The sequence below is a fragment of the Ammospiza caudacuta genome, chromosome 1 (assembly GCF_027887145.1).
Source record: "Ammospiza caudacuta isolate bAmmCau1 chromosome 1, bAmmCau1.pri, whole genome shotgun sequence".
Taxonomy (NCBI): domain Eukaryota; kingdom Metazoa; phylum Chordata; class Aves; order Passeriformes; family Passerellidae; genus Ammospiza; species Ammospiza caudacuta.
In genome coordinates, this window is record NC_080593.1 from 46,520,511 (window position 1) to 46,536,520 (window position 16,010).

At 38.5% G+C, this 16,010-nt stretch overlaps 1 protein-coding gene across 2 annotated transcripts in view; it reads left to right on the top strand.

Annotated features, from left to right (window-relative positions):
- Positions 1 to 15,313, top strand: part of SACM1L (SAC1 like phosphatidylinositide phosphatase) — a 29,272-nt gene extending 13,959 nt beyond the window's left edge. For both annotated transcript variants that reach the window (XM_058824384.1, XM_058824452.1), the window contains 15 exons: positions 245 to 304; positions 1,889 to 1,922; positions 4,512 to 4,613; positions 5,351 to 5,436; positions 5,635 to 5,721; positions 6,157 to 6,225; positions 6,314 to 6,393; positions 7,856 to 7,954; positions 10,482 to 10,620; positions 10,850 to 10,919; positions 11,010 to 11,082; positions 11,533 to 11,626; positions 11,711 to 11,803; positions 12,504 to 12,561; positions 13,241 to 15,313. In XM_058824384.1, coding sequence (XP_058680367.1) covers positions 245 to 304; positions 1,889 to 1,922; positions 4,512 to 4,613; positions 5,351 to 5,436; positions 5,635 to 5,721; positions 6,157 to 6,225; positions 6,314 to 6,393; positions 7,856 to 7,954; positions 10,482 to 10,620; positions 10,850 to 10,919; positions 11,010 to 11,082; positions 11,533 to 11,626; positions 11,711 to 11,803; positions 12,504 to 12,561; positions 13,241 to 13,377 — 1,281 coding nt within the window. In that variant the 3' untranslated portion in view covers positions 13,378 to 15,313. The remainder of the gene's footprint in view (positions 1 to 244; positions 305 to 1,888; positions 1,923 to 4,511; positions 4,614 to 5,350; positions 5,437 to 5,634; positions 5,722 to 6,156; positions 6,226 to 6,313; positions 6,394 to 7,855; positions 7,955 to 10,481; positions 10,621 to 10,849; positions 10,920 to 11,009; positions 11,083 to 11,532; positions 11,627 to 11,710; positions 11,804 to 12,503; positions 12,562 to 13,240) is intronic.
- The last annotated feature ends 697 nt before the right edge of the window (positions 15,314 to 16,010 follow it).

Sequence of the window (16,010 nt, forward strand, 5' to 3'; positions counted from 1 at the left end):
AGTGGTTTAGAAGTGTCATGCAACACCCTTAAGAACAGCTAAAAGAATAGCTCTCTTCAATCTTAATTTAGATTTCTAGTTGAGGATATGAAAGCTACTGATGAAAGAAGGGAACTTCATCTCCATTTGTACCCGTTCATGTAAATTTACATGATGCTGTGGATGCTATGATACTGCCTTTATGTTGAATTAAGCAGAACTGACAGTCTCTAAAAGCATCTTGGCTTTTTGTTTCTTACTGCAGGCAGATCCACGGTTTGTATGGAATGGGCACCTTCTGAGAGAATTTATTGCTCAACCAGAGGTAAACACTTAGTAATGATTCTGGTAATAGAGAACAAATATACTTTTGCTATAAGTATGCAACATCTTTTTGTGATTCTGTCTCTTTCAGACAGCCAGAATCTAGTATAACATGGCTAATCATCATCTAGTTTAGCACAGTGAGTCTTCTGCTTTCAGACTTCCAATTTTGTTAGTGCCCTCAGTAGCACTTCTAGAAAGCTACTTTTTTGGAAGTGTCAGTATTTGAAAATACTGTGCTGTGAAGATAGCTGCTCATAAACCAAAGGGGAAGTTACACTGCACAGTGTATACTTTTCAAGTTTTTGAAGTTTAGCTACTTATTTATCTTTGGGTATAGGCAAGGTCCAGTTCATCACTTTTTTCCCTAAGACTGTCTCACATCATTCTCTATGAATGCAGTTTATATTCCATTTTGCTCGTGAACAGATCATAAAGCTGGTAATTGAGAGTGAGACTGACAATTTAGATTCTTCCAGTTTATTTCAAATGAAGTGTAACCCTTGAATTCACTTAGTCCAGCAAATACAAGTGCATGACCATGAGCCACAGCTGTGGCACCTGAATGGCCAGACTGTCTAAGCTCCTTCCTGCCAGAGACCTCCTCTGTCTGTTAAACTCCTTGGATTGCCTGCACTCCAGCAGCCTCCCCTCTCCACCAGTGCTTTGCATTTATCAAAGCAAGTGACGCACGGCTTCTATTTCTGCCTCAGTAACCTGTGGAGATGTGCTGGTACATCAGACAGCGCTGTTCCAAAAGGCTGGATTGTGCACTGCTTCTGGAATGTGAAGATAGCAATTGGAGAAGGGCTGTTGTACATATTCCAGGGGCATATTACTGGGTCTAAAGTTTGCATAGTGCTATGCAAATAAAGCTTGGGAAATGAGAGAGAAGCTGTGGTGGTAACAGCAAAGGAAAATCAAGTGTGGCTGGCTAGTGAAAACAGACCTAGAGGGCAAAGCACAGAAGCTGAAAAGGGAGATAACTGGTATTTTTAGCCACGCTTCCCCTCTCATTGATTACAGGTGTCTTGATGCAGGAACAGTTTTAGGTAATGTTAAGTGTGGAATTTCTGACTTCTAGTATTGAACTTTAAAGTTTTCTTGAAAGATTAAGTTATTCAGGAACGGAAATATAGGAAAAACTCTGAAGCAGGCATTTTGAGCATTAATCACATAAAAATACATCTTACTGAAGGCTTCTGTAACTACTGTCTCTGCATATGTCCTTCTGTGGAGGTAAAGAAAACACACCATGTCAAAGGATTTTCAGCAAGTATTGCTTTATATCTGGTGTGTTTGTAGGAGAATAAATGCCATGTATAGGGCGGACAAAGCAGCTTGCTTTTTGTCTAGGCTGCTTAATTAGGATTAGACTTTTACTTTTTTCTTCCTGCTGATAAGGATTGCATATGTTGCTGTTTTCCCTGAACTTTTTTCCTCAGAAAGGAATGCTTCACCTTAAACAAAAAGTAAATTATATAAAGCATATGAAACTACCACAAAATCCTTAGGCAAAGCGTGGTTACTCACCTTTTTTGGCTACTAGTGTTTAATATTTTTCACATGTGTTTATGTTTTTCAGATCCATAGGTTTGCTACACCAGTGATGCATGGATGTATCCTTTTGTTTTGTAAAACTGTGTACTGGAAATGGGTGGTCCAGTAACAAAATGGCTGCTGTGAGGCTGCTCAATTGTTATTATATTATAACATACAGCACATTGTCACAAATAAGTTATTGTTTGTTCATATATGGGTGTTACATATTGTTTGATAGTCTAGTCCTGTGTTAACTCCCTGGAATATTCTGCTTTATGGGTTTAAAGTATTTGCATAACTGTCAATAGGAAGGTTAAGATGAATATGGCAGATGCTCTCCCATCAGCTTTAGTACTTTTTTATCTTGCTATAAGGATGCATTTAATTTAGATACAAAATAAGGGAGGACAGTTTTGACTTGAAGGAGTGCTTATGGATGTTGATGACTAAAAGGATAAGTTCTGCTGAAGGCTCCTGGAATGCTTTTCCTGGGCAGCTGCTTTTCCTGCGCCAACACTTTGGGAAACAGCCTTTTTAGCAAAGCAGTCATGAGTTATTTTTGAGAAGGGATGAATGCTGCAAGGAAGCTGAACACTTTCTGGAGGCAGTGTGTGATAAACAGTAAGTCCCAGGTAGTTGCTCCTGGACTGACAGTAGGAAAAAGACTGGCAAGACTGGACAGAGCAACTCATGCCATGTTCTGCTTTGTTCATCCATTGCAAAGGCCCCTCAGGTGTGTGCAGGGAATGGTTTCCAGATGGAATCAGTTGATCTAATAGGACTGTCAGCAGCTTGCAGATCTCCAGTCCTTCCCTGTGACTTAATTTAATGGAAAATGTTGTGGGAGTAGGCAGAGAGACAAAGGAAAGATAGCAAAAGGGAGACATTGAATCCTTATCCTGCTGGTTCTGGGTAAATTGCAATTAACAACTGACAGACTGCAATTAACACCTTCCTTCAGTCTGTTTCTTCACTGTACAAAAAATTAGCGAGCCTGTTTCTTCACTGTACAAAAAATTAGCATAAGTAATATTTGTTTAAAACAAAATTACAGCAAAACTTTAGACAACTCAGGAATTGGAAGAAATGGGATTTCTAGCAGTAAAAATGCTAGGAAGACCCCACAGCAGAATTGTTACAGCACCACTAGCAGATAGTTCAATAATATCAAAGTTGCCCTTTTTTTTTTCCCCCATGTAAACCCAAATATATTTTTTCAACTATGTGTGCTGGGCTTCTAGTCTTGCAGTGATGAGAAAAAATGGACTTGGATAGTTGAGATTTTAATCACCTGAAGCCCTGAACTACATTTAGTACTTACCTTGCTGCTCCAAACCAAAGCCCTTCTAAAGAACAGTAAATTCTGTCTTGTCCTTATCTGTATATGTGGAAGTTGCTAATAGCAAGTTGTCATTTTAAGTGAGCACAGATTGCCAACAGAAAATAGGCTGACAATTGCTAGGCAGCTAATGTTAGAGGTAACCTTTCTTGCAGAATACTGTTGGCTGTACAAATGTTGAATTAAAGGGTAGAGGACCTGGCAGTAATTTTCCAGGGAAACAGAGGAATGGGTATTTTTCAGCCTTAATTTATGAATTGAGAGAACATTCTGGATGGGGACAATTTGTATTATATTTTAGGGGGTTGTTTACAAACAGTTTTGGCATAAATACAAACAGGAATCAAGATGACTCATGTATGAAATCAGTGTGTTCTATAACAGAGCTGAGGTGCTCATGTGAGACAGCTGCTTTATGTCCCATTTGAATCATAGATACAGAGCCCAAGTATCTAGATCCCTCAAAGAGAAGACTGCAGTAGACTAATTTAAAAATTGACCATTTTGATCTTTTGCTTGCTTTAAAATGATAGGTTTCAGTTTTTAGGGGCAAAACATGCAAACTGGTGAATCTGCTTGGAGAAATTTTCATGAGTGCTGGCTTCTATTAAGACTTGATAGCTTACTGCAGTCCCAAATAAGTGCCACTATAAGTAGCATAAAACAAGAGTAAAGCTGAAACTAATTGTCCTTGCCCCTGTTTGTTGGGTAGTCCCAGGTGCATTTGGCACTTTGGGTATGTAGCCTGGGCTACAGGAAACTGCTGTTGTGTGAGAAGCTCACACTGGAGTCTTCGTGTGTGTTCATTCTCTTTTTCCTCACACAGATTAGAAAGCCAGTCTATTTACTGCTAGTTCTGGCATTTGTAGATTCGATGTATGTTGCACTTATGGATACAAAATGTATACCCCAAGATATTTACTCCTCTAAAAGCCTAGAAAAAAATTTGAAGGGGTATTTTTGAAGTAGTTGTTAATCTTTGAAAGCAATAGGGGCAAGAAACTCTTAAGGGAGTCTAATGAAATTATGGATGAGATGGATTCCTAATTTTTAATTAGGACCATAAGACCCAGAATAAACTTCTTTAGAATCATATCTTCTCAAAATTACAGCAGTTTTAATGTTTGCTCATCAGTGACATCACCATAGAGCGATGTTTTGCAATGTGCATATTGATCCTAATATTGTTACTGTCTCTCAGCTGTTGTTGGGGTGACAAACGTTTACTGATTTGAGTGTAGTTTCTTGGTTCCTTGAAGTTTCCTACCTTGATGTATAAAAATATCCTAATGAAACATTGGAGTTTTTCCTAAGTGTTGTTCATCAGTTATCACTATGCACTCTTGTTCTATTAATGGCAAGTGTTTTGACTGGCTGCTTATATCCAGAAGAAGCTGTTTCAGGGCTGGTGTACGCTACTATGTAAGAGGTAAAAGAAAAAACTGATTTATTTGAAAAATATGTGTTCTATCTGCACATCCAAGTTACCTTCAAGAGTAAGTGAAAAAACATTGTTTGGTTTGTCTTGGGCTTCTTCCTCCAAAGAAAATATTAAGAACTGAAGCATTTTTTGGTATTTATTAAAACGGACTCTTCTTCATGTCTTTAAGATATAACTGCAAAAGTTTTGTAGTGATTTTTAGCAGATGGCTGTTTTCATTGATGCTAAGTGCAAGTGTGTAATAGCCCTTTTGGTCTAGCAGTAAATCCAGCTAAGAGCATCACTGGTGCTGGCAGGGGAGCCCTGAGTGGTGTTCTCTAATTGTTTCAAGTTAAAAAGCAAACAGGACAATGAATTTAAATTACTTTCTCTGTTCTTAGTCCCAACATAAATGCTTTTGAAGAAATTTGTCCATTTCTGCAGTACCATTGTTACAGAATTCTGAATATTTTGTTGTCAGAGCACTGGTATTTAATTTCCTATTAAATTATAATCTCTAGTGCTAGAAATGTCAAAATGTGTTAACTTGAGGAAGCACAGTTCTGCTTAAATTTGGTGCAGATCATATTAAACTTTTACCAAGGTTGCATTTAATTTTATGTTGTCAGGCAGCTCTGTGCTTCCTGTGAGGGCTTAAAAAGGAGGGGTAGGAATCCTTTTGCTGATGTGCTGTCACTGTTTTGCAGGCAGGCTGAGCCAGCTAACACGGTCTTTTTCCTTCACAGGTATTGATTCAGAAGGGCACGCTGCTAACTTTGTGGAGACAGAACAAATTGTGCATTACAAGGGGAGCAAAGCATCATTTGTTCAGGTAAAGTCACTGTAAGGAACAAAGACACGTAGACAGCTCTGTCCTGTTTGTGTATCTTATATGCAATCTATATTTAAAAGCATAAACTAAACAAACAGACTGAATTAGTTTAACAAAATAAACCTGTCTGCTTTATTTTTAAATGTCAGGTGGGTTTTGTAAATTCTGCTGTTTAAAACCATTACCATTCTTTTGCAGACCCGTGGATCTATTCCTTTTTTCTGGTCTCAAAGACCAAACCTCAAGTATAAACCAAAGCCACAGATCAGCAAGTCAGTAAACCATGTATGTGAGTGTTTGTGTCTTGGGGTTTTGACGTGTTACTGGGCTCATGTTTGTGTGATAGGGCTGCAAACTGTAATCAGGAGAATAAAAATCGGCAATACTGGATTAAGCATTATTTTTTTAAAAGTAATAGCAAGAAATCTTGTACTTCTTGTAATGAATTAAAAGGCTGAAAAAAATGCTGGCATCAGTGGGATAGTTTCTCTTTGGATCCAGTCTGCAGCAGTTTTAGTATCTGTACAATACTCTTTATCTGTAGCGTGTTTAATGAGGAGAACTGAATGGACTGGGAGGAGGAAAGTGGGAAAGTTTTGGCACAATAGAGAACATGAAACAGTTATAAGAATCATCAAAAATACTATAATGGTGGTTCCTTGTAAAGCACAGATCTTAATAGTAGTGTACATCTGTCAACCCATTTCCTTTCTCTTCTAGATGGATGGCTTCCAAAGACATTTTGACTCACAAATAATTAGCTATGGAAAGCAAATGATTGTCAACTTGGTATGCTTTCCCTTGTTCTTCCTGAAAAAGTTGTTGTTCTTCTAAGCAGGCTTCTGAGTAATTCTGTCTTTGTTTTCCCTTTTCCCAGGTTAACCAAAAAGGCTCAGAGAAGCCTCTTGAGCAAACCTTTTCAAAAATGGTGAACAGCATGGCAAATGGAATGGTCAGGTACATGTGACATGAAGTGATACATTTTGTGTTACAAGTTAAGCATTCCCTCTGAGACTCGCAGAGTGGTCAGCTCTTCAGGGGCCTTTACCAAACAAATTATTTGTTTGCATTTTATATTTATGAAGTAACTTGCTAAGAGAGGACACAGGCAGAATAAGGAAGGAAATTAAGAGGCAATGGTAATTCCAGTATTGGAGCCATAGTATGCAATGGAGATCATCTGCATTTTGGGAAAAAGAACGTCATGCCCTGTAGAACTAGCTTCTGGCAAAAGGGCTTGGTTACATTGCTAACTTAATGAGGGAGTGCTGAGTGTGAGCAAAACAGGATGGAACAGTAAGGGGAAAAAGCAATTTAAATGCCTGGAGCTCAGTGTAACAATGGGCCAAGAGTGGAAAATCCACTTGGATTATGGGAAATTCCATCTCTTTGTGGGATACAGAGTGCAGTACACAATTTTACCACCTGTCTGTGCTTGCTTTTGTTAATTTCTGGAGGGAGAGCTTGTATCCAACTCACACAGCTATTTGCCCCTCTACCTTATCCTTGATATTACTGTGCCATGGTTTTTTTTATTCTGTGCATATTTGGTATAAAGTCATCTGGTGGAAACCAAGATGTGAAGGTGCATTTTGGTGATGTACTGTGTATGTTTAGAAGTGGTATTTGGCAGCCCTATTTTAGTACTGCTATCAAAATCCACTTTCTTGGTTAATTGTTTTTGATGATGTTGACCTGCCAGAGTCAAACTTGAGACTTCAGTTACTTGTTTCAGTGTTCATCTTTCTTCCTGCATAGTCCTGAAATCTTGTCAAATAACGTTTGGGTTATGAATGCTTGAGGGGAGGAGTGTTATTCATAGCAAACATACACATAAATGTTTAATTAATCAAGTACCACTCATTTAGAGTACTTCTTGCCAGAAATCAGCTGTTGAAATTTTGTTCCAAGTCAGTAGCTGCTTAATTTTCTTATGACAGTTAGGTTAGCTGCTTAAACAGAACCTGTCTCATATTTCTAGAGTTATTGAGGGAATTATGTCCGCAAAAAATGTTGGATTTCAACACCTGTGTCTAGTTCAAAGTGAACAGAGAACAAAAGAACCCTGGTGGGGGGGAAAAAAAGACGTTAAGATTTGTATCCCCTCTGTACTTTCTGGAGGAAAAATATTAGCCAGAACATTGAATGGAACATACACAGAACTTGGACCACAATGTGTGCTTCCCCAGACTAATAGCATTTTGTAAAGAATTTCAAATGGTGTCAACATTCACACTAAGGGTGCAGCATCAGGAAGATGACTTTCAGCACAACTGCAGATTTTACCGGTGCTCTGTCATCTCTGAAGAAAAACAAGTCCTCTGTCACTACCTGTTTTATAGATCAGGCTCTTACTGTAGAATTTTCTGTAACCTGCAGTACATACATAATTGGAAAAACTACTTCTCTCCCTGAACAGATACGTGGCGTTTGACTTCCATAAAGAGTGCAGTCGGATGAGGTGGGATCGGCTTCAGATTTTGATGGATCAGCTGGCAGACCAGCAAGATGAGTTCAGGTGAGGCTCTGCAGTTCTTTCACCTCTGTGCTGTTAAAATGAGACAACTTCTCAGAGTTTGTATTGTCTTGCATTAAGGCACAGTAATACAGAGCTTCTGTAGTCATCTGTGAAGAAGATGCATCTGTGTGCATTAGTGTGCCCATGTCTCTGGTGTCTTGCTGACACCATGTGCAAGGTTAGACACATGGTTGGGGGTTGGATGTAGAGCCCACATTGCCTCTCCATAAAGTGAGTCTGAGAATTGCAGCAACCCTGAGTTGTGGCAAGAGCTGCCTTTGTAAGGTTGGGTGGAAGCTTAGACAAAGAAATGAATGTGCATATAACTGGAGCTATTTAAAAGCAAATCTCTTTAGATTATATTAGTTTTCATCCATGGTTATTCCAGGTTGCATTGGCAGCAAACTGTTCTGCCTTATAGTGTAAAACACTGGATATTCCTTCCACAGGCATTTGTAAAAGTGTTTTCTCTAACGCACATTGTTGTGGCTCCAAACCTTGCATTGGCATTGGTTGTTAGCCCTTGCTAATGTAACTAACCCACAGGGAAACACATTCTTATTTTCTGTTGTCATATCAAAATACACAAAATATCCAAATAAATTTAAATCTTTAGTTCCACAAGTGGGTTTTTGGTCATAGCTACTTGTAGACCTGTAGATTGCTAGGGAAGTAGTTTACTTTGTTCTGCTTTTCTGATTGCTTCCTTCCTGTTCTTGAAGCCTTGTGACTAAAGCACAAAGTAGATTAGCTAAAACATTAGAAAACTAGCAGTGGTATAGTCTGTCTTGACAAAATAAAATGAGGTAAGGTGTGGACTAGAGCAAGAGTCTTGTTAATAAAGTCTCTTGCCTGGAGTGATGGCTATGGGAATGATATAAATTAATCAGCTTGTAGTTAATATTCTCTGTCTACCACAAGCCTTAAAAACTCATTAAGACCTAATGAATAAATTGACTTTGAGCACCTCAAATAAGGAGAAATAAGATTGCAATTTTTTCCTATATAGCAAGGATCCTTTATTCTTAGAATTAATGCTGAATCCTTTAACTTGTTTACTGCCAGCTGCCACTGGAGGCATAGAAAATAACCAGATTTCCTTGAAATGGAAACTTAAAAAAAGCTATCTCTAAAACAAGATATAAAATTGAAGACTCATTCTCAAGGCTGGCTCTAACTTGTTTTATTTCATTTGTAACGACTGTTGCTTAAATAGGAACAGAAAAGTCTGAGTTCTAATCTTCACAGAAAATAGTTTTGCAACCCCTTGGGAGGTAAACAACTCTTATATTCTGCAGGCTAAATCCAGTTGTGGAAGATCTGTCAGAAAGGAGAGCTGGGTTTGTGGAGGTCTTCTTTGTTAGTTTTTTAATTTTTTAGAGCAGCTATAGGAGATGCAGCATTAAGAACAGACATTTCTAGTTAAATAGGATAATAAAAAACTATCTTATCCTAATATCTGTTGTAGCCAGAACCTGGGGGGAAAAGGAAGACTTCACAAGTATTATTGTCACTGTAGTCTTCAACAACGTAAAACATGGTGTAACAAAACTAGCTCAAGAACGGTGAAAATTACGGTTAAAAAGAAAAAACAAGGTTAATCAAAGTATATTCATGTGTTTCTAAGGCTCCTGATAAAAATGCTGAGGCTCTTGATAAAAATGCTCTACAGTAAGAGTGGATATATGCTAATCCAGAGTTCATAATTACATATTGGAGTAACTTAATCTATGGATTGTAATCTGTAAAACAGTAGAAAACTGCAAGTTTTGTGCTCTGGTAGGACAGGCATAGTTCTGTCCCATTCATACATCCAACTGATAAGTAGATTGGAATATTTGTTTTGTTGTAATGCATGTCTGCAATTCAGTATTTTAAATGAGCTGTGTGTCATCAACCACTGGAAACACCTGGTTTAGTGGATTTAAAAAATGGAGGTAATAATTAGCATATGCAAGGGGGAATATCTGGTTTCCCCCCTCATATTCGTATAATGGAGAGAATAGCATGTGACTGTAGCAGATTTTTCCATATTTTGTGAGCACCCTTAAAAAATCTGAGTACCTTCCTGGAAGAAATGAGCCTGACAAGTTAGATGACTTTTTATGCATTGGTGACTGGGTTGAACTGGTGACCACTTACCAACAAATCTGGTTACTTCTGCTGCTAGGCTCTGCTAATGATTTTTGTGTCTGTGGAGCTGGGACACTAAAATAACTGGACAAAAACCCCACAAGTCCCTAATTTTGTACCAGAAGTTGCTCTTCCCAGTAGCATATAACTCAGTATTGCTGATTGACTTTCTGAATGGTAGGAGTGAATACTGCCCTGAGATTGCTAAATGTTCATCCATTGGTGCTGTTTCCTAGAATGGCAAGATTTGAGGGAGACATCAAAGTTTGAAGACATGGCTGAGCGCTCATCAAATGCTCAGGACAGTTGTGGTTGGATTGTTAGGATATTTACTTGTGAAACCAGGTGGTTTATATGGACTGTTATCTCTAAAGATGTGTGTTGTGTGTGTTAGTTACTTTCTAGTTGACTCGGAGGGTAAGACTGTGACTCAGCAGGAAGGAACGTTCCGCAGTAACTGCATGGACTGCCTGGATCGCACTAACGTCATCCAGAGCTTGCTGGCACGCAGGTCTCTGCAGGCCCAGCTTCAGGTAAATGCTTTACTCTTCTTTGACAGGCTGGAAGAGGAGAGAGGCTTTCCATTTGGCATGGAAATGTCATTTGAATGCTCCAGTAAGAGCTTGCAAAGTGGAGTTACTGTACTACTTACCTGAGCCGCATTGACTAGATTCAAGTTGATAAATACAGCTTTTTTTTGAAAGCAAATCCTAATTTTTCTATCAAAACTCCTAGCAAGCCTCAATGTGCTTTTTGTTCTAGAGACTTGGTGTTCTGCATGTGGGACAGAGAATCGAAGAGCAGGCAGACTTTGAGAAAATCTACAAAAATGGTAGGCTGTTTATAGAGTTCAAACAATGCCTTTTTCTCTGCATAGAGTATATAACTTCCTTAATATTTCTTATCGTTTTCCTCTTCACAGCATGGGCTGATAATGCTAATGCTTGTGCCAAACAATATGCTGGAACTGGTGCCTTAAAGACCGATTACACAAGGCAAGTCAGCATTTCTTGTAAGGGCCTTCTGGGTTTTTGAGCATGTTTGGGATTTTCTTCAAGTTCTTCTATCTGAGAAGGTTACTAATCTGGGGCTTAGGCTATAAATGAGTTTTTTGCAATGGTTCAGTTGGTAAAAAGTCAGATTAAAATGTCCAGATTCCATGATGTGTTTATATGAACGTAAAGGCTATCTGGAAATGAAAACCAAGGCAGTGTGCCATGAAGATGCACATTTATGTTGTCTGATGGAAAGAAGTGTAATTTTATTTTACAATTTTGTTACAAGTATGTGTGGTTATAATGCAGAGGCAGCACTAGATAAATGTATTCCTGTGCAGGTGTTCATTTAATGTAGTACACATCTGGATAGTGACAGAATGTAAATCTGAAATAATAGTCCTGAATGCATTCACATATTTATATATTGTTCACAATTTCTTTTTGCAGAACTGGGAAGAGAACTCAGTGGGGCTTAATAATGGATGGCTGGAACTCATTAATACGTTACTACAAAAACAACTTTTCTGATGGGTTTAGACAAGTAAGTAAAGTTTTTAACCATGGGGAAGTGTATGTGATAAACATTGTTGTGCATTCTAACTCTTGCCCTCCCTTTCTCTTCCAGGATGCAATTGATCTTTTTCTTGGAAATTATTCAGTGGATGAAGTAGAACCTGCTAGTCCTTTACATGTCAAGAAAGATTGGAAGTTCTTAGCTGTGAGTATAGAGACTTTATTTGTAATAAGAGAAACACAACAATTCAGTCACTGTCTTCATTATGCCTGAGTAGGACTTGTCTGTTAGTCGTGAAGCATCCCTGTAATCTGGTAATGTTTCTGTGACACCTGCTTATAGGATTGAACCCAGACTGTTCCCTTGACAGAAAATGGAGTGTCCTTGAGGTATTGGAAAAACTGCTGCTTTTTTTTTTTTTTTTTTTCAAATATGCTTCACCAGGTGGAAGGAGGAAAATTTTATTAGTCACTATCAGTGACTGTTTCCTTCTGCAGAAGAATCTTGTGGACTTCTTTTCTCACACTTCATGCAGAAGCATAGATTGTAACACAAAATCCCCATTCTTTTCACTTTTTTCACCCTTCCCTTTCTATTTTGAAATGGGATTTGGGAACATAATGGGTTTAACTGGTGTTTTTATTTGTATTTTAACCAAAGCATAAGCCTCAACCTCTTTTTTAATGCACAGGAGGTGTATTTCAATTCTAAACATTATGATTGAATACAGTCTTCCAGATTTTGGAACTATCCAAACTTTTATTTGTACCTCAATGCAGGTGAACTGAGAAGCAAAGCAAGTAATAGCTTTACAGTACTACCCATCTTAAAAGAAATTAAGGAACATATGTACATATTACTGTATCAAGTGATTATTCTGATTATTCTGTTTCTCTTTCCTCAGTTGCCTATTATTATGGTGGTTGCTTTCTCCATGTGCATTATTTGTTTGCTAATGGCTGGTAAGTCACTATTGAGTTTGATTGTATAAAACTGGCTTATTTCTCTGTGAACTTTCTGTAAATGGCTACCAGTAACTATTCAGTGTAGAATTGCTTCTCAGTCATTCTAAAGGTTGCTTGAACATGGCTCTGGAGATTGAGGTTTAGCACTGTATCATTAGTGTGGAAAAAACTGAGATGCTGTAGAAAACAATATTAAAACTCATGTAGAAGTCAAGTAAGGCACAGTTGATTATCTCCAAATGTAGATGCACCTGTAGCTTTATTGTAGGCTGGATGAAGCCCCAGAGGAATACCTCTCTTTTTGGGCAGAAAGACAATTCAGAGCTGTCACATACAGGCATAAGCCTGGTTCTGATGGATTTCCCTTTAATCGAAATCTGTGTTGGGAGTGATGAAGGTTTTTGCCTTCTGCTTTTGCCTTGAATTTTCTAACATTGTTGCCAGTAGAGTTCTTGACTGGCTTCCATAGATCTCTGTTCAGTGTGTTCCAAGAACTGTGTGGCAAATACAAATATTCCAAGGTAAGGAAACAGAAGAAGATCTGTGAAAGACTTGTGGTTTGCTTTGGCAACAAATCTCTGAGGGAGAGCTTGAAATATTTGCATTTGTCCTAAAGTAAAACTGTCTGCTAATTGGAGATAGTGAGCTAAAAGATTTATCTGACTCTTCTTCTCAGGTGATACATGGACTGAGACACTGGCCTATGTGCTTTTCTGGGGAAGTGCCAGCTTTGGAACTTTTGCTATCATCCTTTACAATGGCAAGGATTTCGTAGATGCACCCAAGCTGGTCCAGAAGGAGAAGATGGACTGAATTTGTGTGTGTGGAAAGCGGCTTGGTACTGAGGATTCTTCAAGCCACACTTGGAGTCTCTACTGACCTGCTTTCCACACCAAAAATGCCCTAATGAACATTCTTCCTTGGCAGTGGGGGGTCAGGGGTAAGGAAACGGTGTCCTGTGGTGGTGGGAGCTTTCAACTGAGACCTGACTTGGCAGTCTTAGTTGCAATGGTCTTTGGAATATTGCATTAGTGGACAGGGCTCCACTCTCACGGGGGTAATGCAAAGACAAAAGCCAGCTTTTTGGTGTCTGGAATGTTCTTGGAGCTTAAGTGGACTGCTTAAGCTTATGCTCCACCTGGGTTGTTCCAGCTGGTTTTTTGGCCTTGACAGGAGAGAGCTTTGATGCTGTTCATGTCTCAAAATATCCAAATGTTGAAGCATTATTAATGGAACATCTGTTAGGGATCTCTGAACAAATATGGCTTCTTACCAATAAAAAGTCCTGGTCCAGACTTACAGCTGGATTACGTTCATTGTGATAAAGTCTGTGTTAAAGAGTCCTTCTTGCATATTCGTGTGTGGATTCTTTTCACTAAATATGAAAGATTTTTGAATCCTAATGCTATTCTAAAATGAGGTTTTTGTCCTGTCTTGTTTATCTAGAACTGATGCAATATTCTGCTAATCATTGTTTGGGTGAAAGGGCAGTGTAATTGGATGTTCCTGAAGTTGCAAATGTCTTGCACTGTTTCAATACTACAGTCTCCATATGAAAATCCAGTAGTTAGCGAGTTAAAATGTAGAATTTTCTTTCTGAAGATGTAAACAAAATCAAAGAATGTAAAAGTCCTTTGCAGTGTTTATTCAACCTTCCTTATGCTAAAGTTCCAAAGTACTTCATTACTTTAAGAATGGGTCACAACATAAAAGATGAATTTCATATGGTTTTGCTAGTCAGCTGCTTCTATCCTTGGTTATGTTGAAATAATTTATGACAGAAGGAATAACAGCCTGAGAAGAAAGCAGTAAGTCTAAACTCTGAATTTCTACTTGGGAGCAGCAGCTTGCTTTTCATGCATGATACTGTAACACACTCTTTTAAGAAAAAAAAAAATCTGCTGACTAATTTGTGCTGGTTAATGTGTGTCTTTAAATTTAGTGCTTCCAAGCTGTATAAAAATAAGGACCAATTTTAAACTATTTTGTCACTTATTTTATATGGTTTGTTCAAAACCAGACATGGAACTTGCTTAAGGCGCTGTGCATTGTTTAATATTTCCTGTAAGTACAGCTGTATATTCAGATTGCGAGTATAAAATTTAAATGGGGGGAAGGGACAAACATGTAGAATACTACTAGGGCTAGCACAGGTGTCACTATTGAAGCTAGAACACAAAACACTGATACTCCAGTGTTCCCTTGTGTTATGACTGAAAATATGTACAAATCCTTTTTTTTTTTTTTTTTCTTTTGCAACTGTTCAGTTTAACCTTGAATGTTTCTGGAGGCCTCTCTGGGTTTTGTGTAAACATAACCTGTTCATGAGCACTAGTACTTGCAAGGTATCCATTTGCTTCTAGATGCTATAATGGAAAAATACCAGTTGGTGGCTAACTGGAAAATCCTCCTAACTTAAAATTTTCAAAGGTGGAACTCCCTCATGGGCACAAAGTACAAGAACATCATAGACTCAATATTTGAAAGCAGTGGTTCTGGTGGCTCAATGGCAGGTGGAGTTTGAAACTTGGCTCAGTTGTCTTGCAGTCTAGAACTAAGTTGTTGCATCTTTGGTGAAGAACTTGTTGCAGCAAAGACCAAACATGAATTGCTAATATAAAAGATTTGTAAGACTTAGAATAATGTAGGTTTTAGAAGTTGGAAGGCACCTGTGTTTCAGTGCTTTGCAAAGAGTCTGTATTTCTAAAATCACAAATGGTGTACTACTCTTAAATGACAATAAAATGTTCAGCTTTTCTAGATGTGCTGTCTGCAGTGCCTTTTGTGCTTCGGAGCAGACTGTTCCCAAATCATTCCTTAGGAGTTGATTCACACCTGAAGGCTGCTTCAGTTTTGTGTGTGCTTGTTGCAGGGATCATCACTCAAACAGTGCTGATCTCGGGCAGAGCCTGGTCTCAGCCTGCACTGTGAGATGTTCTGCTCCTCTCAGCCATGGCTGGGTCTGTCTGGAGCCCCTGTGCCTGGAGTGCTCCGGTGCTGCATCCCCAGTGTCACCTCTGCTCAGGGCCGATGCCTCTTTTCCTCAAGAGCACTTCAGCCTTTTATTGACCATACCAATAGGTGAAAATTCAAGGTGTCTTCCTCCTTTCCCTTTTACCTTTGCTAGGTAAAGAGACTGACATGCACACAGAAAATTCTTGCTATTAAAGTTCTGGATCCTCAAGCTGTAACTTTTTTCACAATAAATTAGTGCTTTACAGGTTCTAGGCCTTGAGTTTTTTCCTATTTTTAAAGCTCAAAGCAGGTTTAAAACAAAGTAGGTTTGTTTGTTTTTTTTCTTTTCTAACATTTATTTTTAATTAAGGAAGGCGAGCTGGTAGATGTAAAACCTTACGAACAGCCAGGCTTTCATAGACCAAGTCCCCACACTTCTATTCCCATCTCCTTTTTTCCCCCATCCCTCTTTTCCATGCTCTCCCTTTTTC